General features: G+C 39.4%; 2 protein-coding genes across 2 annotated transcripts in view; both read right to left on the bottom strand.

Moving 5' to 3' along the window:
- The window catches only part of arhgef18b (rho/rac guanine nucleotide exchange factor (GEF) 18b), a 32,457-nt gene extending 22,614 nt beyond the window's left edge, over positions 1-9,843 (bottom strand). The window contains exons 1-4 of the mRNA XM_059341155.1: positions 9,673-9,843; positions 3,389-3,456; positions 2,420-2,465; positions 617-797 (exon numbers count right to left, since the gene is read on the bottom strand). Coding sequence (XP_059197138.1) covers positions 617-714 — 98 coding nt within the window. The 5' untranslated portion in view covers positions 715-797; positions 2,420-2,465; positions 3,389-3,456; positions 9,673-9,843. The remainder of the gene's footprint in view (positions 1-616; positions 798-2,419; positions 2,466-3,388; positions 3,457-9,672) is intronic.
- A 3,152-nt stretch (positions 9,844-12,995) lies between these two features.
- On the bottom strand, positions 12,996-17,670 carry LOC131977190 (splicing regulatory glutamine/lysine-rich protein 1). Its single transcript, XM_059340390.1, has 7 exons — positions 17,361-17,670; positions 16,737-16,917; positions 15,655-15,781; positions 15,505-15,556; positions 14,249-14,323; positions 13,508-13,616; positions 12,996-13,208 (listed from the first exon to the last, which is right to left on the bottom strand). The coding sequence occupies exons 1-7, from the start codon at positions 17,528-17,530 to the stop codon at positions 12,996-12,998; spliced, it is 927 nt and encodes a 308-aa protein (XP_059196373.1). The 5' UTR covers positions 17,531-17,670.
- Between the last annotated feature and the right edge of the window lie 8,902 nt (positions 17,671-26,572).

Raw genomic sequence — 26,572 nt, 5'->3', positions numbered from 1 at the left:
GTACATGCTGACACTGAGACAAACTTAATCCCACTAGCTGGTGGTTGCCTTAATTAACTACAGTAACATCAAATAAGCCACAAGAGAGAAACAGGCTGTTACATTTTTCTTTCTTTCCTACTTATTGCTTCCCATCCATGCCTCTCTGTCTTCTAGTCTTGTTTACACCTTCCCTATGTCTGCATCTCTCTCTCACTCTCCCATCTCATTGCACATTTTTCTTCGTGTTGCAGCAGAAAAATAGTCCACTTCTGAGCTTTGTCTAGACTCAGTTTCATAAGGCTGTTATATTAGAAAAGACAGCTTGCCTTTATATGTCAACTATAAATACACATCTTACGATGGCATAGAGAAAATAGTATTTCAGCATCAAAGAATCTAAAAATATCAGGCATTAACATACAGCAGGTCCTGTAAACATCTTCAGAATTATAGGTTTCAGAGACAGAAGGCTGATTTTTGTGGCTGGTTTTTGAACTCCAGGTAAAAAGGAATCCTGTCATTTTGGAGCAATCTTTTCAAAAAAGGAAACTGGTAACAAAGAAGGAGATACATTTTTAAAAAGTCAGCACGAAAAAGGCCTTCAGTAGAGGAGTAAATAACATGATGGACTCACCCTGAGCTGTTGTGGTGACGGAGGCTGTGGCCAAGGCTGGAGCTGCTGGTATGGGCGGCAGTCTGCTGAGTGCTAGATCCCGCAGCACTAAGGGTCATGCCTGGGGTGCTGAGAAAACCTGGGTGGCCATCCAGGGCCAGTGACGAGTAATGCTCCCACTCTCTGTCCCGGTCTTTTAGCGCTGGGGAGGAAAGACGAGAGACAGGTGAACGGAAGTAACAAGAGGACTCGGAGGAAGAAGTTGGGGAGAAACGGGGAGAAGAGGCGGAGAAGGGAAAAGATGACCAGCGAAGACGAGAACAGGTCGTTGAGGACGAAAAGGCAGGCCGGTGCTTGTTTGTCTTCTTTCCGGATCGACCCCAGTATTTTTTCAGCCAAGATCGAGGCAGGGATCGGAAGAAACGGCAGGTGATCAGGTCGCGGTGCATCAACACTCGGACACCAGCATGTCCAGACAGACCCCATGATGAGGTGGAGGAAGAAGGAGATGAAGAGGAGGATGTTTTCGCCATCCTAGAGCAACCTTTGGAGGCCTCTGCGGTTTGGGTCTTGCCTTTGGTAACCACTAGCTCCATCGTGTATATCTCAAACAAGGAGGTGCAGCGTAAGGAGCTTTGTAGGAATCCAAACACAAAGGTAAAATGTAATAGTCACGCAAGCAATAAGTGATGCACCTTCACTGGTAAACAAGAAGAGTCCAGCCTGGGTCATATATACACATGCCCCCCGCCCACATCCCACCTCGTCTAGAAACTTCTGCAAGGAAGCAGACCGTTTTATGTTTCTGATTACTCTCTCTCTGTCTTAACGACCCCCTGCACTAGCTTCTGATTGACCACAGGAGAAATAAGGTGTGACTGTCAGGATTCCAGCTGTTCAGAGGAGAAAAACAACTTCTACAGGAGATTAACTTAAGCTTGTGCTGCTGCAGACGCTCAGGTCTCCTGTGGGTTCAATCACAAGAAACAGGACCTGCTGAATGTTACAATTAGCACTTAATGAAATAAAGAAGCACACTGCACATTCAGTCTAAAATGTATCAAAGTAGCAAGTCAAATGACACTAACACAACCTTTTACAAATAGAAGAAATGTTATGAAGCCCATGTCTAAAATGCATGATAAACATACTTATGTGTTATAATCTGCTTATAGCATGGTATGATTATAGCAAGAAGCACTCGTGAATATGCACAATGCTTATAACAATAATCATAATACTTTATAATTGCTGGTGACTCACTGACGTTGTTTTTCATGCCCACATCTATGATGCAGTATGAACAAACTTATGATGCCCTAAAGGGTTAGGATTAGCCTTGCCCCAATTATAGTCAAGTCAAAGTTTATTTATAGAGCACATTTAAAAACAACCTCAGTTGACCAAAGTGCCGTATAGTTATTAAAATAGAATAAAATCATACACAAATAGTTAATAATAAATAAAAACAATAAAAACAATAAAATACTAAGTAAAACAATAAAATAGTAATAAAAACTCAATACAAAAACAGATAGAAAAGAAAAATAAGTTTAAAAAAGTAAAAGAAAGCTCAGCATTGGGCAGACATACACATACAGAAACACAAACACACACACATACAGTAAGAGAAAGGAAAAACACAATTCTATCTTAAGAGGATATAAAGTTCATCAATCTAATCCTCTGCAAACCACAAGAGAAGCTTTTTAATTTGACCCTTTGGGACTAAAGCATCAAAGAATCCCCTCCATCCACCTTCATCCGATACTGTGGTCAGTGTGATTTACAAGGGCAACATGTGCACATGCTCGCTCTGCTTACCAAGGTAAGGAGATCCTGATGAGCCAGTCCTCGGGAGAGACTCTCTCTGCGAGAAGAAAATAAACAACATTTTTTCAAGGCCATTCTCTCACGTTTTTATCAGCTGAGTGACAGATTACAAAATGCCTAAAAATTGCACAGTGTTACTGTACTTTCTTTACAGGAGGAGACGGCTCACATGGCCTTAACAAGCAAAGTTCATCTCAGGCAGATTCATGAGAGTGGACAGAGGCGAGTAATCTTCAGTCGAGCTGTCTTAAATGCCCAGACCCTGAGTGAATGCACATCTCTCCCTGCCAAAAGTGGATTTATGCTTCTCTGTTGAGGTGGACCACTCGCTACATGTGGAGGCTTTGGTGCTATATAGAGGTTTCCTCTAAAGCACCACCTGAAATGTAACTACGGAGCATAAAGCATGGGCTATGTGGAGAAAGCATGAGCTGTGGTTGTAGGTGCACTAAGTGTATTTTGAAAGTGACATGTTGCAAAAAAGCATGGAAATGTTTTGCAGTAACACTAGACAAATTTGGATTTTGTAATCCAACACAGTCATTTTCTTGCCACAATGGTCTCTCTTAAGACGTCAAATATCAATACAAAATTAAAATTGTTTGTAGTTGCTTTAAGAAAGTATTGTGCCAATAGAGCCTTTGTTCTTTTTTAGTATTGTCTCTTTTTTCACTTAATTCAAATTCATTATCTGTGCTGCTGATGGATTGTCGGACCATGTATGTATGTATACATGTGTGATATATGTATGTACATGTACGTATGTATACACATATCTATCTATCTATCTATCTATCTATCTATCTATCTATATATATATATATATATATATATATATATATATATATAGATAGATATATATATGTGTGTGTGTGTTAAATAACAAATTACAATGTCAAGGCATTAGGACTTTACTAAAGCCTTCGTCCCTGTTTTTCTGTCCTCCAGTGTAGTGTTTACCTTATTCCTGCTGCTGGTGCACTCACCCAGCAGAGACTTGCAGCTCTTGTGAACGTTCACAGCACAATCTGAAAAACAGCAGGACAGGAGAGAGCACAGAGTCAGTACACAGAAGCAACAGCGGTGGCTTCTGGATTTAATACGGACGGGAAATGAAATGGTAAACAAAGTTTGAAATTTCAAAACCAACCCGACAGCTCCCCGAAGGCAGCATCAAGTTAAAGGCAGTGACTCAAACAAAGCACTGCAATGGTGCTGAAACGAAAGCCTGCAGGCAGCCGCCGCTATCAATAACCAAGTCAAGTGTTTGTTTTCAGACAAGTATTCTCATCAAGTCAAAGAATCACTTCTGGCTTCGTGTCATTGGTGCAGCAGAATCTCTCCTGTTTGTTTTCTCATACAAGATACAGACTCACATTTTAGGCAGGTCAGGAACTCCTTTTATCTCAGTAATAGGTTCCTCTATTTGTCTACTTTACTCCCTGTATGGAAAACAAAGGAACTGCTGTCAGGTTTAGATGACATGACTGATTGTATCTCTGCTGATTAACACAGATATAAACCAGAGTTGTTTTGGAAAAACATACCTCAGGCAAAAGGTTCTCCCCTCTGTACTCTACTCAATTACTGGACAAACAAAACAATTCAATCTCTCAGCCTGACTACATACTGTATAAGGTAAGCAACAGCAGCCTTTCCTAGACTCAGCTGGCTAAACAAATGAAGTTATCACTATGCAAAGTCTCATCCCAATCCAGCCAGGTATAACCAGGCTGACATGGACAAGAAACACATGGCCTTCAATGCAAAACACGTACAGATGTATGCAGACATATGCACACTAAAATGAGAGGTGCTTCTCTGTATAGAGGTTGATCAGTGGAAACTGGGTTGGTGAGTTTAACAGCCTGATCTAATGCAGCTATTAGTAGAAAGCAGACTTCAGCTGACTGCATCAAGTAGGTCACTCAATACCGGAAAATACCGAAATGTCTGAATTTAGAATCAGACAAAAACATGCGTCAATGTTTTGTGGGTGTGAATTATGATTCACTGCTATTAAAATGCTCATATTTTAGAACAAATAGGTTCTTAATGTTGCCATTTTAACAAATGTCAAAAATAATTATTTCGTGTAGAATCATTAGGGATCTGAAAAACTGACTCAAACATTACTGGTAGCTACTGCATATAGAAATTAACAACGTGAACATAAAATCAACTTTTGCCCCCGTCCCTGCCCCCTTCACGTTTACCATGTTACATGAGACACAAGGCAGTGGGGTGATTGTTTGAATCTGGCTGCATAGCTTGTTGACAAAGGTGGCACTCCTGTGAACAACACAGTTTAAACATGACCCATACCAGCAGCTTCCACTAGCTGCTGTAAAGACCTCTATTGCTTGCCTTTCTGTGTGCTGGTTCAATGGACACAATGACAAATCTTTTCTTCCTGAGCAGTAAAGACATGAAGCCGTGACAGATAATCATCTTTGTGTGCGATTGAAGTGAGGAGGAATAAAAATAAATAGTTGCATATGCAATGTGAGTCCTTTATATTTGACAGTCTGAGTGTAATGTATGTAATGTAGTCAGCCCTAACCACGCTTACTCTTATTATTTCACTTCATTCATAATCTCTAAGCTACCCCCTCAGTCTCGCTCCCTCTGGTAATAAATGAACAATTGCTGGCTGAGCTGAAGGAAAAGAAAACAGAAACTGGCTTTTGAATAATCTTCACCAGCAGTGCCGTGTCCCCCTTTTGACTTGGGTCCAGCAGTACTGAACTGCTACACTTTACTATGGACCAGTGCAACCCACTGAATCCCAATGTAAACACAGAGTTGTGTACAAAATATATACAAACAAATTAGTCAGATAGAGACAGTTAGGCCTTGTTGGATTTCACTAGGTTTAGATTTTTTACCTTTAGATGGAGAATACAGGGACAAAAGTCGGAAAGTCAACAAACTCATCAGCAGTCAAGCTCCAAGTAAAAAGCTAAATTCCAGTCCCTTTGCCAGCCTGGCTCTTTCAGACAAGAAGCACAACAAGCCTTCAATGTCTAATAAAGTATATTAAACCAGTATTACATCTCCAGCAACCACCCTGAGCAGGAAAGGCTGGGAAAGTATTGCTCAGAACAGGAACAGATAAGAGAAGATAGATGGAATAAAAAGCCATGTCATTGCGACAACATCCCCTGAAGTCATCACGGACAAACCCAAATGTAAGCAATTTCTGTTCAGGAATGTGTAGTAGAGGTGATTATAAACTGCATTCACAAGAATTTGTGCTTAAGGAGAAGGAAAAAGCTATCCTGAGATAAGCAAGGACCCTGTGTTTTCTGTTTGCTGATATCACACAGCTTATCAGCAGTGACTCTTTGCAGCTTCAGACCACCTCGACGTTCGGCATTGGTCGGCAATTCTGCACCAGAAAATTAGCAAAAAAGGCAGAACAAAGTATACACAACTTAGACAGCAGGCCAGTACATATTGTCATTGTGGTTTACGTCATCATGTGGACGTAGTGGGCGAGTGTCGTCCACCAGCTCTTACTCTTGAGAAATGTGATAAGTTGCAGTCACACCTTCGTGTCAGCAGCACTGTGGTTTAGAGTTGATCCACGGGACACAGAACCACCGCCACACCAAACATCTGCTGACTGGTAGCTACGCTATCACAGGGCGTACAGTGCACAGATCAGTGAGTCACTTATTTAACTAGAAATGCAAACGCCTAGGGCACAAGCAGGGTTACAAAATTCCATGAAGCATTTTCAAAGAATTAACGGGAATTAATGGGAATAAATTGGAAATTTACAAAATTGAAAGTTGGCCCTTAACATTGAACTTTAATATAGTTGGGGAAAATATATTTTAACATAAAATACTTGACTAAAACAACCAGATTTCACGCAAGTACACTTGAATATATACATATATATGATATAATATAATGCTATTCCTCAATCACATGCACATAGCCCATTGCATGGGACTTTTTGTGGATTTTTTTGAGGGGGAGGGGGCAAAATTGATATATTAATATGAGTAATATTTAACTCAACAATCATGTTTGGTTGTTCAACCAAAGAATTGATTGTTCAATAAAATAATTAAAACTTGATAAAGTTCCACTTACAAATAAATCTGTTCAAATGTAATGTTTTTTTAATTGTATTAATTCGCATTGATGTCTGCTTATGACAAAATGACAAATATTTATATTTATGTTTGAATATGATAGAGTTCATTTAAATGACCAATTTCCAGTTAATACCCATAAATTCCCAGTAATTCCCATAATTCCCATGGAAAGTTTCCGATTTGGTATATTTCTCCAAATTCCCCAGCTTAACTTCCAGTGGAAAGTTTCTGGAATTTACCAGAAATGTTCCACCCCTTTGGACAGTATATATGAAATAAAATATCAAAACAAGTTAAAAATCACCTGCGGCTCAATGCTTTCATCTAAAGAGAGAATGTGTTGCCTCATGTTATCTCACGGGAAAAGAAGACTGGACTGCTGATAGCGAAGGGTGGGTTCTTCAAGGGAAACATTAACTCATACATCAGGACACACAAGCCAAAAGTTGTAAATCAAACTGCCTTAAAACACTGTTGGGTTCAAGATTGTGCCTGTATAACTGCAATATCAAAGACTGTCCGTTTTGCAAGTTTCATTACATTAACTAGGAATGGGATGTGTACTTATCATTACTGATAACCATTTCCTAAAAAAATATTGTGTATATGTTTGAATTCTGCAGTAAAACTCTCCTTGCTGGTGTACAAGGACACTCTTATCTATCTGCACCTTTAGACAGGCAGCCAAGCAGGATCCTTTTAATGCAAGAAAATAACTTAATCATTTTTATGAAATCTTTGTTTTCAGTTTTTGGAGCTTACTCCAACAATTGCTTGGAAAAATACAGTGTACCTACCCATGCACAAACATGGGCACATGTATATGAACTCCCTAAAATATGGTTTGTTGTCAATACATGATTTGTAGCTATTAAGCATATCAAACAACAGGGAGTTGAACTAATACGGTTTAATACATCAAAATTGCTTTTGTTTCAATTAAAGATTTTAAATAAAGTAGGCTACTGCAAGTGTGAAGTGTTCTCTGAGCCATAGCATCTGATTTTAGGTGAAGTGATAGTCAAGTAAACATGCTCGCACTGTTGAGTTAAAGCCATAAGGGGGTTAAAACAGCATGCAACCACTTCTTGTTTGTGAAGACAAACATAATAGTCTCTCACGGAGTAATTTTGAATGGTGTGGTGCCACCATCTGAAGTGAAACTAACTTGGAAATGTAGGTTAAGCTGACATTTCCGGTGGTTTCCTTACACTATTCTTTTAATAGAACAAACCTGTGTTAAAACCATGTGTGCCCTCTACCCACCTAACCCTATACAGTTCTCAGAAAACCCAGCTGCCATAAATGTGAAAAAGAGGTCACAACAGCTGTTAGTATTACTAGCAGCAGCCAAAAACTGACATCACCTGCTTCCTTAGTATGTAAGAGGTTACTCTTAATTCCCAGGGACAATGGGGACAAAGACATCAACACTTGGGGCAAACCCTGAAGCAGGCAGCCAACCCATGACATCATCTAGTGAAACAGGAGAAACTGGGGCTCGGGGAGCTGTTTGCTTAGCGAAGTGAAACACCTCCGCCGGTCACATTTCTCGTCCAAATAGGAAGGGTCATGATTATGAAAAAAAGACCTGTAGCATACAGATAATCACAGATGCTGAACTTGGGTAAAGTTTAGGCTGCACCAGAAAAAAGGTTAATATAGTTAGTCTTCCTAATGATTTTAGGACATATAACTGTTTTTTCATTTGTAGGATGTCCTTGGATTGGCTGCTTTTCACTTTAGGGACTCTGTGCACATTGTCTGCCATTTTTTTTCAATGACATAGAAATACTTTTTTAAACATTATCCCTTCAATTGTTTGTCTTCTATATCCATGCGGAAAAATCAAGTAATCAAGATATATATATATACACACACTATATCTGACACACACACACACACACCATGTCCATCACACTATGTCCATCACCCGACTAACCAGACCAATAGATGCCATGAAAAGTAGGTGAAAAACAACAGAGATAACAGATACCAATTTAGTAATTTTAATTGTACACAGTACAACAATAACCTGTTTTGAGGTGAAAATCTACTGGCAGCTACTCAGAGGAGACATGGAGGCAGTCAGATATTGAGTCTAGTAAAAGGCAGACACCCATAGAGTCAGGCATGCTGGAGGGCAGAGCAGTGATGCATGGAGAAGTGGTGTGCTAACAGGGTGAGATGGCTGAGACCAGAGTCAGTGGAGTGGGCTGTTATGCACCGGCGGACCTGCCAAGCACAATTAGCACCATGTGACCCAGTGAGAGAGAAAGCTTAGTCAGAACAGAGAAGTAGAAGAGTAAGAAAAGCGAGAATCTGACACTCAAGAACAACATCATTTAACACATTAAGGATTATGGCGTTTCATAACACTGAGCCAGTTAGCTGCTCAAGCCTCTGAGCCAACTATAACGGGGTGGGAGCACCAGAATAAAAACAAGAGACAGTTATACACCGAGCAGCTTCAACTGATCACTATCCAAATGTCACTGTGCGCTACGTGTACCAACCTTTGACTCCCCCTTCACATTAAAGACAACATCCAACCAGGCCGGTAGATTTTTTTTACAGCTGATTTCGGATAAATAACAGAAGCTAACTTGTAAGCTAACTTTAGCCAGCAGCAATCACCTGTTGAGCTCCATGCAGTCTGCAGCCAGCAGCAACTTTTAAAAAAGACACATAAAGTGAAACTGAAGGAAGGTTGTGCAACATTCAGAAACAGAGGCAAACAGAGCCGAAGTGCTCTGTTGTTGTTATCACTTTAAGCTAATAAAAGCTTACCCAACTAACCTTGTTTTTCAAATAGAAGCGGCTGTTGGCAGGCTAACGCGCTAGCATTAGGATGCTAACATTTCGTTAGCTTTACGTTACTGTGATTTAATTCCGGGCCAGTTTGTGATACATTAAAATCGGGAAAACTTTAAAAGTGGGTCCGCTTTGATCAACAAACTGACTCCAAGCGACACAACACAAAATTAAACCGTTATGAGTGGTTGGTTTGCTATGATTAGCATATAGCTGCTAGTTAGCTAACGGCCAGGATGCTTGAAAAGTCCATTGAGCGAAACAACGGGAGTTATCCACCTGATCCCGCTGGAGACCAGCTACAGTAGCTCCTCTTACCGTTCAGACTAGTCCCTGAATCAGCTGCATCCAGAGCCAAATGTACTCCACCCGTAAGCTACATAAATCAGTTCGGCCATTGGGATCAGTGGCAAAAAGTATCCCACATTGTTGGTTTTGTCCAGTTTTGTGTCCTACACTGACTGGGAACAATCTCTGGCATACAAACGACGCATTCCACAGGCTGGATCCCCACAGGGCTGGTTCACATTAAAGGGACACTCACTTGTTTTCTCACGCCTTTTGTCAGTGTGTGGACCAACAGTACAGCAAGTGTCAAAATTTAGAATTTCGTCACGCTGTTAAAATAATCGGCTATGTCATTTTTTGTCAAAATTGTTTAGTTTTTTTTGCCCAAATCATCTCTTCATGACGCCGGCCACCTATGGTAAAATCGCCTCCATCCTCAGTTGATCAGATCATGTGATTTTACCCCTTTAAGATCATCATTTCTTTGACAGTTTGTCAAATTCATAGGCATCAGATAAGGACCCAGCAGAGAAGAACTAGAGGGAGATTGTTTAGTTATCACTTTAGTTTATCAGTGTTTTATTGTTGACACTAATATTGGTAACACTTTACTATAAGGTGTCTACATAAGAGTGACATGAGCGTGTCATAAACATGACATGGGATGTGTCATGAACATTAATGACACTTTGAAGTAACATTAATGCTCATGATACTTGTCATGTCATGTTTCTGACAGGCTTGTGTGACTCTTATGTAAACACCTTCAAAATAAAGTGTCACCATATCTTGCTTAAGTCACAAAGGCATGTTCAAAAAATTGCCTAAGTCATTTATTTGTCTTAAGTTGCATAATTTAAGCAAAGTGGTATTACTATGCCAATAGCCATCCTTTGTTACATCCTTTTTGAGTGAAATGATCAATAAATGTTTTTTGTGTTTCCTGCAAAACTTGAAAAAATTAGTAAGGCGATTATTTTAACAGTGTGACGATTTGTAACTTCATCACTCTCATATGCTTGATAAATAGGAGATTGTCTCAGAGGGGAACAAGAGAGATAGATGTCTAATTGGCTTCTGTTTAATGTCTAAAAGAAGCAGTGCAGCCGGGATCACACTGGATGTGTGGTGCCCTGAGCCTTGTGATCTATGCCAGAACAACTTTGTTTAATAAGCACACTATTAAAAACAATCATACATTATATCCCCTCCTGCCAGGCTGTGGGGTTTATAAATATCCTGGACATATTACAGCCTTTGTCTCCCACAGAAGTGAAGGAGAGGAAAGTTAATATGCTACAGCCATGAAAGAAAGACTAACTGCTCATCTTCTTGCACAGCTGGAAATAGGCCAATTCAAAGAAAATGAAATGGTACTGATATTGGGTATAGTTCCGCTTCCTTGTTGTTTGTTTTGAAACTTTATTTGGTGATGTGAAATTCTCCATCGTCAGACAACATGGTTTAGGAGAAGACACTCTCTGAATTACAGTAATGTCAGCAGAAGTGGGGAATAAGTCCAGTTCCATGTTGAGGAAATACCCTTTGGCAGGATAAAAGTACTACTTCTTAAATAACTTCTGACTTTAACTACAGTTTAATAAGATCATATCACAAGAATTACACTTTTAAATGTCATATATAATAAATATTTTTAAAAAGTCCCAATTTGATTAAATTGTTTTAATGTAATTGCAGTAATTTTTGTTATAATAAAATACAGTATGGGGATATCTCATTTCTATGGTGGAATATAACTAAGTACCTTTACATTTTTAAGTACTTTACCATATTACTGTAATTCCATCTCATGCTACTTTATGCTCACAGTCACTACACTTTGGAGGTAGAATATGATCTGTTATTATATTAAGTAATTAAGTATTTAAAATGAGCTCTACCTCTACAACATTGCAATGCTTCCACACATTACCACAGCTGTAATAATATTTAAATTACACAGTGTGTGTGACACATACAATGCCACATATAGTGCATTTCTGCATGATAAGTGCTTTTACTTTTATAAAAGTACATTTTTCTGCTTTTATTTTGGTAACATTCTTAAAGGCAGGACTTTTTCTTATCAAGGAATATGTTTTAATTCTACCAAATTTCTACCAGATGCTTTATTAGTCAATGCAGCAAAGATGTTTGGAGACATTTAGGGCTCCTATCTTATGTTATGCATGTTATCTAATTTACTTTCATCACATTTTTTTCTTATATTTACAATAATTATCAAGTGTGTCTTATTTTCCATTAATTATGGCATTCTATAATGTTTTTGTTCATTTTATGTCTAATTATGTCATGTAAAAATGTAAAGCTTTTTTGAAAGACAACATTTGATCACTATACTCTTTTGATTATTTCATTGAGGCCTTTTCCCCAAAAAATATAAGTTAGATATTACTGCTGCTATTTCAACGTACTATCACAGTGTAACTTCTTATATCAGGGGTTTTCCACTGTCTTCTCAAAAACACTTTTGCATATTTTTCATTAGGTATTGCAGTTTTATCAGCCGAAGGAGTGGCGAAAGAGAAACAGAAAAAAGGAGCCACAGCGTGTTATAATGTCCTGTTCAACTTTACCCCACAAATGGACAAAGCTACGGTTGGTCCAGACAAATCGACCGAAATCACACAAGAAACAGGAAATGTGAAGAATATTTCTAACCAGAGCAACAAAGTTAAGACATGCTCTAAATTAACATAAACAACTGACAGACGGTGGTGCTAATTTATGAGATAGCACGTGTAAACAAATGAGCAGAGTTGTGCAAAACTAGGAACCACAGTAATGTTGCAGTGTGAAAAAAAATGTGCAGCGAGAATTGCAGACTATGTTAATGTGAAATACTTTAGAGGGTTAAATGCTATTAAAAAGGAACTGAAAGAGAGCAGCCTCGTTTTTTTCAGCAGAAACATGCAAAAGAAAAAAAACACTTTCTTTATCAACTTCTGGGTTATGAAAAAGTTGTGAAGACAAAGTGAGAACTTGTTATCTCATGTTGTGTATTATTAATGCTGTAATCGGACACATACCATGTCAGAAAGTCAGAAATAGTTATACTTAAAGAGTATTTAAGTATTTCCTGAATAAATTGTGAATGTTTAATGATTTACTACAGTTTCTGCTTGGTCAGTATGTTGGATGTGTGTGATTGTGCAGGGGGAGGCTCTATTTGTTTGCCCGTGTGCTTGAGTGCTCCAACAAGTGGGTGAGTGAGCATGCGTGTAGCAGCATGGGTATAAATAGGTGTGAGTTTGTGTGTGAGCAGAGCACCTGTGCAAGCGTGTGCGAGGCTGAGAACAAGCGTGGGTGGGTCTACACCTGTGGTTGTGGTGTTACTCACTCATGCACTGCAGGCCATGCTTTCTCTGTAGAGCCTTGCTGCACAGTGAGCAAGTGGCACAGCTGGAAAAGGAGCCCGGCACCAAAGAATGCCTGTTGATGCTTCTGCTGCTGTACACTTTGTCTTTGGATTCCCGCTCCTTCTCCTTCTCCTTCTCCTTCTCTTTCTCTTTGTCTTTGTGATGCTCTTTTTCTCGGTTCTTACCCTGCAGAGGAACAAGGAAAGCAAACACAGAGGGAGGGCTTTACATGCACATACATCTGTGTGTTCTCCTCCACTGTGGCACATACTGCAGGGCTATGTATGACACTGCATAACCATGTCAGAGGCAGGATACATAACAGGGTTTGTGTAAGTAGATTAGTGACTTGTGTGTGCAGCAACATGTGCACCACTGAACTGTGTTTGTGCTACTTAGGTCATACTGTATATTCAATTGGCGTTCAGGTATAGTGCACTATGAGGTCAAAGTGAAATTGTGCACCATGTGTGGTATAGATTTACCTTATCTTTATTGAAGGAGCCGGTCACTCTGTTCCTCAGCGAGCTTAGAGTCCTCTTCACCTTGGTGCCCTTCTCCACCTTCTCTGTACGGTCCTCCTCTTCTTCATTCCTGGTTGAGAAAGCAGAGAATGAAATACACTTTGAGATATTAAGGACATATGTATATACAGAAACACATCTATGGCTTTTTGTTACACTCTTTTGTGATTGACAATGTGGAAATCAACACATGTGAAATTCATTATTATAAACAGGTGATTTTGTAGAGAAGAAAAGTTGCAGCAATGATACATTTAATTGGACTGTTTCAATGAAAACAATTTACATCATACAGACAGTTAAATGAGGACTAAGCCCAATTTCAAAATTCATCCATGTGATTTCTATTATCTAAAACAATCCAGAAATATTATTAAAAAGGAACTACTCTCTCCCAAATCCAAACACTAGAGTGCACTAGAGTGGGTACTTTTATTATTTCTGTGTGCTGACAACACTACAACAGAAAAAAAGCTCATTTAGGCCTGAAAATTGTCTAAGGAGCAGCTCCAGACTTCACAAGGTTAAAACTTACTTCTCTGGTTTTGGTTATAAATTGTTATAGATGGCCAATGAACACCTTCATGCAAATACACAGGACTCATAGAGAGCAATGGGATTTATTTTCATCCAAAACTTCCATAAATGTGAAACTGTCTACAGCTTAAGCGATTAGGAAATAGCAGTGAGGACATTACTTACTCATTATTGAGGAACTCGTACCAAGTGACACTTCCTGAAACTTTGCTGTCTGATCTGTTGTTCCTCTGCTTCGCTCTGTGGAGACAATGAGGAGGTTTGAGTGTGGAGAGAGAGACTCAGTAACAGTTAAAAGGTGGCCAAAATATGAACCACAAAAAACGATAAGAAACCTTTAAAGCAGAGTATATCATGGTTGATTAAAGCACAGTGCACTTAAGTGATGTGTTTCACTCAGACAGCTGGGTGAGCTCAAAGTCAGCTAATGATTTTGTGAAATAAAAATGAAAGTGTTCCATGGATCCTTTTCGGAAATGATGGCATACATGCAAACACACGTGCCAAAAACATGCATGCATACACACACACACACACGCACACACACACACACACACACACACACACACACACACACACACACACACACACACAGTGCAGTGCTCCTGTCTGGTGACAATCTGGCTCTGCTGCTGCTCTGAAGACCATTTGAGCAAGCAGACCTCCCTCTCCTGTTTACTTACCCATGGTACAGCTTTAGCTCCTGCAGAACTTTCTGTACCATCACCCTAAGACAAACAAGACACTGAGGCTGAGTGGGGGCTTTGAGGAGGAGAGGAGAGGAGAGGAGAGGAGAGGAGAGGAGAGGAGGGGAGGGGAGGGGAGGGGAGAGGAGAGGAGAGGAGAGGAGAGGAGAGGAGAGGAGAGGAGAGGAGAGGAGAGGAGAGGAGAGGGCGAGACTGCTGGGAGCTAGGTGTCAAACTGTGATTTAGAGAAGAATCCTCCCTTGTCTGCTGCGTCCACACAATTGTAAGAGCACACACACACACACACACACACACACACACACACTAAGGGGCCATCTAAGGAGCTGAGAAAGACAACTGTGGGAGGAGGAGGTTGCAGACATATGACATGGAGCAGAAATGTCGGGAGGGAACGGGGGAAGCCCCCCTGTTATGTGGGAGTTAGACAGCTGTACCAGACTATAATAATTTACAACAACAGAACAGTATGTGAACTGTTGCACTGATCCATTCAAAAGCTGTGGGTATAATTTACAGGACACAAGTGATCAACAGTCCCCTCGTGTGAATCAAACCAGAGGAGCATCTTTTTTTTCTTCTTTCTTTTAAGCATCATTAAACCGCTGCCAGTCTGCAGACTGAAGCATCCTCTGGAAAGGAAATAGGTATTCCAGCCTAATGGGTGTTTAGCCGACTGTAACTCAAGCTGCGGATGTAAGTGATGTATAGACTTACATATGGCTCTGTCCTTCAGTAGAATGTAAGTTTTCTTCAGGGTCGAACTCCTCTGCTGCAGAAGACAAAGGTTAAATATGATGAAAACAGCTGCCTGCTGTGTGCAAAGCGAACATGTACTCTATATGTGAAAAACACTCCCGGCCCCACCTCCTGCAGCCCTTGCAGCCTGTTTAGATGTCTGCACAATATGAGAAATGTGTGCAGCACGGGAACATTCGTCTGTGGCGAGGATGTCTGAGCGAGAGTACAGATGCCTACCAGGCACACCACCAGCCTGAAAGAATAAACACACATGAACATCACGTGCACATTTCATCTGTGTTACCTCCACTCATCGTGATAACAGTGGCTGGCAAATGTATGTTTAGTCATTTTTGGTCACTTAATTATAATAATGCATGTCATACAAAGTATTTTGTTAACTACTTTCAAAATCCTAGTTGTGGCAAACCATCAGACCATTAGCTTTATTCCTTAAAGGATACATCTGATTATCAAGAGTTTCCTTATTATCAACGAGTTGAAGATATATCAAAATGAGTATTGTTATTTTCTTCATATGATTGAACGGTCAATATTTAGGTTGGTTTGGTCAGTAATCAAACTACAACTAGCGAGGGGAGCTGAATATTTCTACAGTTACAGTTGGGATGTTTTGTCTTTATCGTAAAAATAAAACAGGACGCAATAATTTGCTAATCTTTTATGGCATTTGTTCAATTGAAAACTGAAGAAAAATATGTTTAATGCTCAAACTGATAAACTCTTGTTTTTAGTAAATATACACTCTGAATTCTGAATATGATGCATTTTGTTTTTATTTACAATGTCCCAACTCTTTTGGAACTAGCTGCTTATCCAATACTAAAAAACTATTTTAATTTCCAGCTTTTAGCTTAACATTTGAATGGCTTAGGCCTTACTTTTAGTAAACGTTATTTAGTAGTGGTTTATTTCTATTATTAGTCATTAGTTACGTTGTGCTTAGTTGCGTATATGATATTTTATTTATTTGTTTTTATCATAGACTGTGTGTATAGAAGGACAGCTCCCTATAAAGAGAGCCTCCCCGAAAGTGAAGCCTAAACACACCAAATGCATTTGTAAATATATATCTGTGATGTGTTATTCAGGATTTATATCTTCAGTGGAAAGCACTGGGTTTTGGAGCTGGAGCTGGAGTTTGGGTCATCATATAAGGTTAAAATGTGTCACTGTTGCTTTATTACCATGCTGGTGACCCTGGCTCTTGGACAGGGGACCATCAGCCTGGAGCCATCTGTCTCCTCTCCAGGAAATGCTGTACAGCTGTAGGTCTGCTGCTGGCTGGACTGGAAGAGACTTTTCTGTCCGTCCTCATCATCCTCTCTCTCTCCATCGCTGTCCATGCCATTGGTGTCCAGACTCAGCCTGGCAGCACACACACACACACACACACACGCGCACACACACACACACACACATGCACACACACACACACACACAGCAGGGAGGGGGTTACCAGGCAGTGAAATGTATCTAAACAAACACAACTTTTGAGTGAGACACTGTAACCTGTTTTTATTTTTGTGCTGTGTTTCGGTTTGTTTTTTCATTAAGTATTTTGGTGCACTGTACATATTCATACCGCAAAGTGCTGCTGTATTTATGAAACTGTGAAAGTACAACTTACTAAACCACCACAGAGCTGAACTGAACAACACAGCAAGGGTTTTTCTTTTTGTAGTTGTCATTTTTTGTGAGCAATGTCGAGCGAGAAGTTTGACTTTATCTATAATTAATGAATCAAATGCAGTTCGGGTGTAATTATATTTATCAAATCAAATGAGACAGGTCTCAAACCTCCATCTTACCTCCTCCCCAGGTTGATGGGGGACACGGGGATCCCCCAGCTGTGCCTCCGAGACGTTGACATGGATCTGACCAGAATAGGAAAGCTGTCGAAGTCCGGCTCTCCGTCTAAATCCATACTGGGCAGCTCCTCCTTTTCCTCTGATCCTGGTATTCCTTTTGTGGTTTCCATTGATCCCAACAGTCCATTCAGATTAATTGTCAAGCTCAGCCCTACTGCAGGGCCTGCAAGGTCACCGCTGTCAATGACACAACCGGGCAGTAACTTGGGACTGAGCTGAGTGACCACAAAGCTTTGATGAGGTTCCTCTGCAGGGTGGATGTAGTACGAGGAAGATGGTGCATTGACCTGAGGGGAGTGTGTGCTCAGAGAAGTGTGTACAGGATGGGGGATTGCAGGACTGTCTGTGTTTAGGGACTGCTGTAGGCCAACAGGAAGGCTTCTGCTCCCTGGGACTGTGGTCACTGTGGATGCAGGTATTCCTCCCTCCAGGTCTTTAAAGTACTCAGAGTCTCTGAGAGAAGAGCTGAAGCCCAGCAGGTCCTCCACACTGCTGCTCGTCTCCACACAGGGGCAGTCGTAGTCACTGACTACTGAACACGTGTCCTGGAGCCAAGAAAAATTAAAAGCAGAAGGGAGAGAGGAGGAATAGGATTGAGGGGGAAAACAGGGAGAAGATAAACAAGATTTTCTGAAAATCTGTTGCATTCCAAAGTTCAAGGAACTCAAAACTCAAGTCTACAGTCATGCTAGAAGCTCTCAGTCAAAAACAAAGTGTTGGATGAAGTGAAAGTCGGCCTTGTGATTGTATTATATGAAACGTCAAAGGATCAAAGATATTCCAGGTAATTCCTTGGGGACATGAATGTCTGACCAGAATTCAGCAGGTTTTCCCAATAAAGTGGTGCTAAATGAAAAGTTTGAGGATCACATTTGGGATTGATAGTTGTACTTTATTCTGAACCAAAAATGTCAAACTCATGGTGGCTCAAGACAAGCCATCACCAGAGTCTTTATATGCTCAGGTAAAATTCCAAAATTTAGCTAGCTTTAAAGTTCAGAGATTAGTTAAACTCAACAACAAGCAAATTCATCCACTAGAGAAATGAAATATCAATTTTATGGCAATAAACCCCGTGAATATTTCACTCTCAACCAAAGGTCAACATAGTGGTGGTGGTTAAATGGGTTGTTATCAGCTTCATATCACTTCATAGGGGCCTGATAAACCTTCTAGTATGATGAGAAGGTCGTTGTTTGCACATTCAATTGGCTGCTATGTTAATGTTTTTCTTGTCTGGACGCTGACCTGCCTGTAGTATTAATTATACTCGTTAGTATTTATTATGAGTTAAGGAGGAAGTGGTGGATGGCTCCTTAAATACAGAAGTCAGTGTCCCAATGAGAGGATGTTCAGTTCAGTATTTAATCCAAACCACAATCTTTTTACGAAACCGAACTACATACCTTTTTATTTATTTATAACAGATAAACCTGAAGAAACTAAACAATCCTCTGTGCATACTATTAAGTGGAACAGGCACCTCATGCACCACAGGAATGAGGCTGATAACAATTCATGACAGCCATTGCATGGGCTCATAACATTCAAAAGGAGTATTATAACTTTTCTATCCAATAGTCATTGAAACATTTAAGTCTGACATTGACATACCTACAGCCAGGTAGCTATATAGCATGGCTGGAAAAAGACAGGGAAATATTCAAAATAACATGGAGAAAGATCAAGAATAAAGAGCTTTACCTGGTCTTTATTGGTGTTGCCAAAGAAGACATCCTCAGCGATGGAGGCAGGGGAAAGTGAGGAGGAGGAGGACCCTGTCCCGCTGGGAGCATGAGGCTGGACACTGAGCTGGGCACTGGGAGCCCCACAGGGCTGACCACATGGCTTACACTCTGATGCTGAAAGATAATGGATATGATGTTTGTGAGTTATAAACATATTCCAAAAACTTAACAAAGGAACCAAGAACACAAAGAAATGTAGCTGATTTAACAGCTGCACACCTGTGTAATCAATTTCAACTATTTTGTGTATGATGGAATAAAAAGCTCAGTAACAGCCCTTTGCTCCATCTTCTCACTGAAAGCTGCTTTACATTTCCATTGCATAAACAGATTCCTTGATTCACATGATGCCACAAACCACTGTCATCACTGCAAACTGCTTGGTGAGCCAGTATTAGTCTCCATGTCAGTGGCGGAGAGCTGGAGATTATTCCTTCACTGAGCTTTCAGTGGCCTGAGAAGCTGCTTGCCTGTGGTAAATAATATAATAAACTATAGTAAGTGCACACTATATGAAGGAAATGTACAGTACAGAGGTTTATCTGGAGCTTGGAACCACATTTTTGAGGTAAAGAAATGTGTCATTAGAACATTTTTTACTTTATACATTAATGAAAAACAAACGTGTCGGTGTCTCGTGGTGTCTGAAAAGTCTCTTAAGGCGTCTGAGTATGTCATGTTCACTGTTAGGGTTTCAGCCACACCATGCCCATCTGAGGAGGGGAGAGCCGCAGCTACGACAAGTTACATAAGAAGCCTCCTGTGAACCTGAGCCTAAGCCAGCCCGGCTCCACAGGGCCTGGCTCAGTTCTCCTTGAATAAATTTTACCCTGTTTCTGTTCCCCGGTGAATGTTCATTTTCTGATTTACCATGACTGATTTAACAGGTATTCTGCTGTCACTACATGTGTCATCTGTGATTTCAGTAATGAAGAAATGGTGGAAGAGATGCTGCTCTGGCACTCTGGACTATAAAACAGAAACAGAAAGTATATATATATCTTAGTATAAGTATATCTTAAGTTGTGTAGCACAAACAGAATTAAATGGTAGTATTTAATTGCTCTACAGAGGGAATTGAATTAAGTTTCATGTTTTGTTTACACATCCAACAGACATGGAACAGCTGAATATGAACTCTCCTTTTAGCTCTAGTTTGGTCTTCACCAACTCCTGAGAGATGTTTTGCTCTTTAGCTACTTAATGTTCACCAGATAGATAACTTTGTCTGTCAGCTGTCAGTTTATCAGACTAAAACGAAAGCGACCTACAGTTGCTGAAAAACGTCCAACAAGTCCTCCATACGACCACAAAGATGATATGTTCTTTTTCTCTAACAGCAACACATCCTCATACCTAAACGTAAAGTTAGCCACTTTAAACATGCAGTTAATGTCGTGGTGTAAAGGTTGGTTAGGTTTAGGGAGATTTTGGGTAACGCTTTATAATAAGGTCCTTAATAACCATTAATTAACAAGTAATAAGGCATTGTTCTCGCTTTAGATCTGGTAGTTGCAAAAAGCATAGTTAACTTATAGTTAATTTATAATAGATGAGCAATAAAGTATATTTTAATATCAATAAGCAAACAAAATAAGATTAATAAAGGCATGGAAAAGACATAATGGGTGGGTCATGGGTGTTTGTAATGCCATTATTAACAATTACATAAGCTTATAAACACACAATAATGTTAATAAGCATCATGTAAGGACTTATAAGGGCCTTATTACTTGTTAACTAATGGTTATTACAAGGACCTTAATATAAAGCGTAACCAGATTTTGTTTGGCGAGAAATAAGTAAAACTGATGAATTTACTTAGGTGACGTAGAACACGGCGTCACTGCACACTTAAGTTAATTTACATACTGTATGTAACTTCAAATAACAACGCAGACTTATGGCAACACAAACACCGGCCTCCTGGGTCAAACTCCTGTGTTTGTTTGACCCATCCATCACCCCTTCCAACCACCAGAACTGGACCTTTTTGTTCTTTACACTTCATATCCTCACTCCCACCTCGGCTTCCATCATTATTACTATGGGCACTAGACAGCAGCACCTAACAACAAACGTAATTACTGGGACTCAACAATATATTTGTGGGCTAAAAGATGCTAAAATGCTTCATGGAGTAACTTTTCACATATTGATTTGAAACTAAACACAAAACAGCTACGCTTTCTCTCTGATTGCCTTACGTCAAATAAATACATTTTATCATTTTATGGAAGAGCGCAACTGTCCCTGTCCTGGACCTCAGATGGTGTTGTGCAGTGAGATCACTGTGTCCTGCTATAAACCAGCAGCAGCATCCACTCCAGCCAGAGATGCTCCTACATAAACACACAGACGGACCCACTGTAGATCTATTTTCTATATTACTAAATCACTCCTGCGAGGCTGCGGGGATGGCAGTGTCCCCGCTGGAGGGAGAATTTGTTTGCGTCCAAATCTCTCCTGTGTTAAGTGTAAACTCAGACACTCGGTACAGACACTGCAGCGGCTGCTTGATGCTGTCTTGTAGTGCCGCTGTAGCCTTTTATGGTTGGCCTCTCATATCTGCTAATACATCACACAGGGATAAAACATCAGAGTGTGTGGGTGTCTGTGTGTGTGAGTGTGTGTGTGTGTGAGAGAGAGAGAGAGAGAGAGAGAGAGAGAGAGAGTGTTCATAACCATTTTGGCACCGACATAGTCAGCTGTTTTCCCCACTGTTTGGCTCCACATAACAAAGGGAGGTCTGCTACTCCAACTAATGGCTCATCAGCTACTAAATCACCAACTAAAACTCTATAAATTATCACACTTAATGTTTACTCAACATAATACTTCATGTCGTTTTTTGAATCTGGTTAATAGTGTTCCTCTTTTCTCTACATTGTACATAGTTTAACTTTTCTTTGTAAACTCATTCCTCATTCGAATTGAGGGTCTAAGGATAGAGGGGGTCATATAATACACAGATTTGATTTTGGAATCCATAAAACTCATTGACATGACTTGGCTCGACAATTGCCATATAATAAATAAACTATTTTACTGAGTTTTTTACACATAAGCTAATTTTTTTTCAAAAGTTTGTTTTTTGTGATAGTTGTTATTTGGATAAATTTACAATTTAAAGCCATAAAACCTGTAATAAACTTTCAGCTTATTGTAAATCAAGTGGTCTGAGAACACTAGACTTCTGCAGCTTCTCTGGGCATTAGAGTGGGCATTCCTATTGGCTGCTCTATAAATGCAGAAACCCTGGTGAAACCCTGATTCAATGACAGAAAATCCTGAAGGAAAAGTTGTTATTCAAGCTTTGGAAACAGCTGCTTACACTGAGAAGAAACCCAGAAAAGGAAGATGGACTTATCAAAGTCAGAGTCTGACAGTAAAAGCGTTTCAGAGAAAATGTTGCGAATAGTTTTGCCTCTTGCTAATTGTAGCCAAAGGCTCATGGCTGCAGCTAATTCAGGTTCATGTGTATGTAGTAAGCTAAAGCCTCGAATCAGAGTGTGTCACCTCAAAGAGCTTTAAAGACAAGTCTGCAGAGAAAACAGGACAGTAATTCTCATAGAATCACTGCTATGGGCGTCCCGGTGGCTCACCGGTAGAGGACATGCCACTAAGGCTGAGTCCTTTCCAAGGCGGGCGCGGGTTTGAATCCGGTCAAAGCTCCCTTTGCTGCATTTCTTTCACTACGTCCTCTTCCATTCTCTCTGTTACTAGTTTGCATCAATGAATTTTTATGAGCATTTTGAAGATTTGCATAGGAAAAGCTTGATGGAAACACCAACATTTGATCAAACTTTCAAAAATGCGCATAAAAGTTTTTCTTCTTTCTCCTCTTCCTGAAGACTTCTCTCCATTTTCTCGTGGGTGGCCAAAGTTGTGCTATTAGCGACTTCTTTCTTGTTGTGTTTTCTCTCTTTCACAATCTCTACTTCTTCTACTGTTTACTGACGTATTAGCCTACAGCAATAAAATACACTGCCATCTTCTGACGAAAGTATGTTTCTGCAGCTTTGTTTATTCGCTAATACTCGTTAATGGAAACATCCCTAATTCATATTTTTCTTTTTTATTTCTTTAATGCGACATTTGCAAAATGTTGCTTCAAATTCAAATACCAACTTTTCATAATGACGAAGCAGTTTAGTATTTTATTTATAGAATTTTAGTAACAGTGATTCAAAGGTCTAAAAACTACTATATATATGTATATATATATATATATATATATATATATATATACATATATATAGTCAAATTAGACCACCCTTGCTTTCTCTTGTTTCTTGTTCATTTTAATGCCTGGTACAACTAAAGGTATTATGTTTGGACAAATATAATGATAACAACAAAAATAGCTCATAACTGTTTAATTTAAGAACTGATATCTAGTCATTTTCCATGGTTTTCTTGATAGTGATTTGGGTTATTATCAAGGAAACCATGGAATGGAAAATGTTTAGATATCAGGGTGGTTTGTTCGATGATTGTATATAAATATTGTAGCTTTAAGTATGTTTCTACTGAATTCTGTATGAGAAACATAAATGTCATAATGCAGAATGTTTGACGGATGTGTGTAGCTTCATGCGTAACCGTGTTTGTGGTTAAAGGACATTTGAGCAAATGTGACAATAAGGAAATTAAGGCACATGTTCACCACAACGCTTGCTGTACATATGGTTGCAAAAGTACATGACAATCATAAGAGGAACTGTGGCATCATATGATTATGATTCGCTCAGCTGATTATTTACAATGTACATGGTGAGTTTATGACAAGGCGGCAAACTGATTTAGCAAATCAATTTTTAACGGAGACACTAGTACAGTAAACACCTTTTTATGTACTGTTAAGGTCATTGTGGTGACACACACACACACACACCACAGCTACAGAGATGACAAGATATAAATTACACCAGCACCTCAAATAACGTAAATAAATAATTCAATACTTCAAATAAAGTGTTTGTTTTAAGGTCACAGTGACCATTCAGTACTTGGATGATTCATGGACTACTGTACAAGTTTGTGTGAGTGTGTGTGTGTGTGTGTGTGTGTGTGTGTGTGTGTGTGTGTGTGTGTGTGTGCGTGCGTGCGTGTGTGTGTGTGTGTGTGTGTGTGTGTGTGACAGATGTTGTGTGCAGGTGAAAACAGAACACAGAGTCTGTTAGATCTGAGGTCGAAGCATACATCAAAACAACTGTCATCTCGCTGATCCTCTTTGATCAGAAATTCGTCCGACTACTGTTTCAAAGCACCGAGCTGCACAGACACAAACTGCTGAAGCAAAATGGAAGCGTCATACACAGCTTCTTTCTCTGTCTTAAAGGAAAAACAATCATATTCCTCTGGAGATAACAGCATGGGAACAGACAGCATGAAATAATTCAAGCTCTGTGTGTTATAGAGAAGGATGAACAGAAAAATATGAGTGTGTTAAGAGCTCCACTAGTAAGTTTATAATCACTTTCTTATTGTAAAATCACACTATGCCACACCAAACATCATTTTAAAAACCCTTGTTTTAGGCTCTACAGGTTACAGCACTAAATGATCATTTTACAATGAGTAAAGACAGGGGGTTTTGGCAGTTACAGATGCATGGTGGCATTTGGGCATTCTCACATCTTATACCATGCACCAGGGTTAGAAATGACTCACCAAACTCTGCAATAAACTTTCATCGAATATAAAGAAACCGTTACTCACCACAAGCCCGAGTCAGGTAAAAACAACCGTCAACACATGCCCCTGAGGTTACATCCAGTTTATGACCTCTACCGGCTCTCTGTGCCATCCAACAAACCCAAAGTGCAAACTAAGTGCAGAGTCAGTACCTCTCTTGAAGGACCATCTCTTCATCCAGAGTTTGGAGAAAGAAGGCCAGGAGTTGTTAAGAGGAGAGTCCGCCATACGAGCAGCACAGTGGGGAGGCTCAGCTGGAACTGGAGCTCGCTCACACTGGAGCTCTGGCACCCAGCGAGAGGAAGAGAGGAGGGGGGGAAGAAGGAGAGGGCAGGAGGGGAGAAGAGGAGGGAGGGAGGCGAGTGGAGAAAGAGAGGGAGCGAGAGAGAGAGTCTAAGGGAGCGAACAGAGAGCTGCTGGTTGGGGATTACCTGCCCAAAGACTCCAGAGGAGACAGAAAAAGAGCAGAAAACTAATTTTTTAAAAAAGCTGCTCGCTGAGTGGGAAGAGAACAGGAGGTGTGAAAGTTTTTTTCTTTGGATATATTAAAATTTTTCTATTCTTTATGACAGCGACTCCCAACTAGAGGTACTTGTACCTGAGGGGATTAAGTTACTTCTGCAGATACCAGAGGGTCTGTGGAAAGATTGTAGAGTATCTTAAATAATTAGAAATTATGACTTGGTTAAAAGAGTATATCCTCATATTAATGTTAAATCAACACTAAACATATACTGTCAAATAACACTAAACAACTGTAATTTATTTTTACAGGTAATTTCTTTAAAGATATGGATAATATAAAGTAAATATCTGTATTTATAAAATATATATCTGTAGAATAACTAACATTTTATTTTTTAACGTTAATATGATGGTGTTTGGCAACTTCTGTTGCCAGATTTTTTAACAATTTTTTAAATGATTTCTTTCTAGATTTTTTTCATTCAGCAATATCATCTGTAGTTTTTGTAAAACATGTTTTTACATATAATTCACTGTGATTTAACATTGAAGACTATTAAGCAATTGAATAAGCTGGTAAAAAATGTCCCAATGTTTATTTATATGTATATATGTAATATGTATATTTGTAAAGACATAATTTCCTTTCTTTATGGCATTTGCACTGGTTAGCTAAAAGTAACATTAATGGATAAACGATTGAAATAAGTGTCATTAAAAGATGCACAACCGTAGTTTGATTAAAAAAAAGTGACAATAAATTTTTAAACAGTTAAAATATTTAGCTACAAGTATGGATAAATGTTGCTGAACAAACAAATCTTAATAAGTTGTATAAAAATGTCCATTTTTTAATATAGTAATAGTTTTATTTGGAACATACATTTCGAATCAATGCAGATGTATGTAAGTTTATCTGAAGGAGATGTGTGGATAGAGCCAGTGTGAGAGAATTTAAGCTTAAGTTTACTTTAAAACCATCATCAGGAGAAGGTGGACATATTGGAGAACAACAGCTAAAAAATGCATCGTCCTATTTTTAAGTAACTTGACTTTGTAACTCAGCATGTTCCAATGAACAGTGCTGTAGACATTTATGATTGCTGGAAGATAAGACCAGGAAAGAGATCAGAAATGGGTGTAAAGTATTAAAGTGAGGTCACGTGTATCTTAATAGTCTAAGTTCTGTGTCATTACTCAGAGAACTAATTTTAAAGCCTGAAAAAAGCATTTATGTTT

This window comes from Centropristis striata, chromosome 9 (genome assembly GCF_030273125.1).
Source record: "Centropristis striata isolate RG_2023a ecotype Rhode Island chromosome 9, C.striata_1.0, whole genome shotgun sequence".
Classification (NCBI taxonomy): Eukaryota; Metazoa; Chordata; class Actinopteri; order Perciformes; family Serranidae; genus Centropristis; species Centropristis striata.
This window is presented reverse-complemented; position numbering and strand designations above follow the sequence as displayed.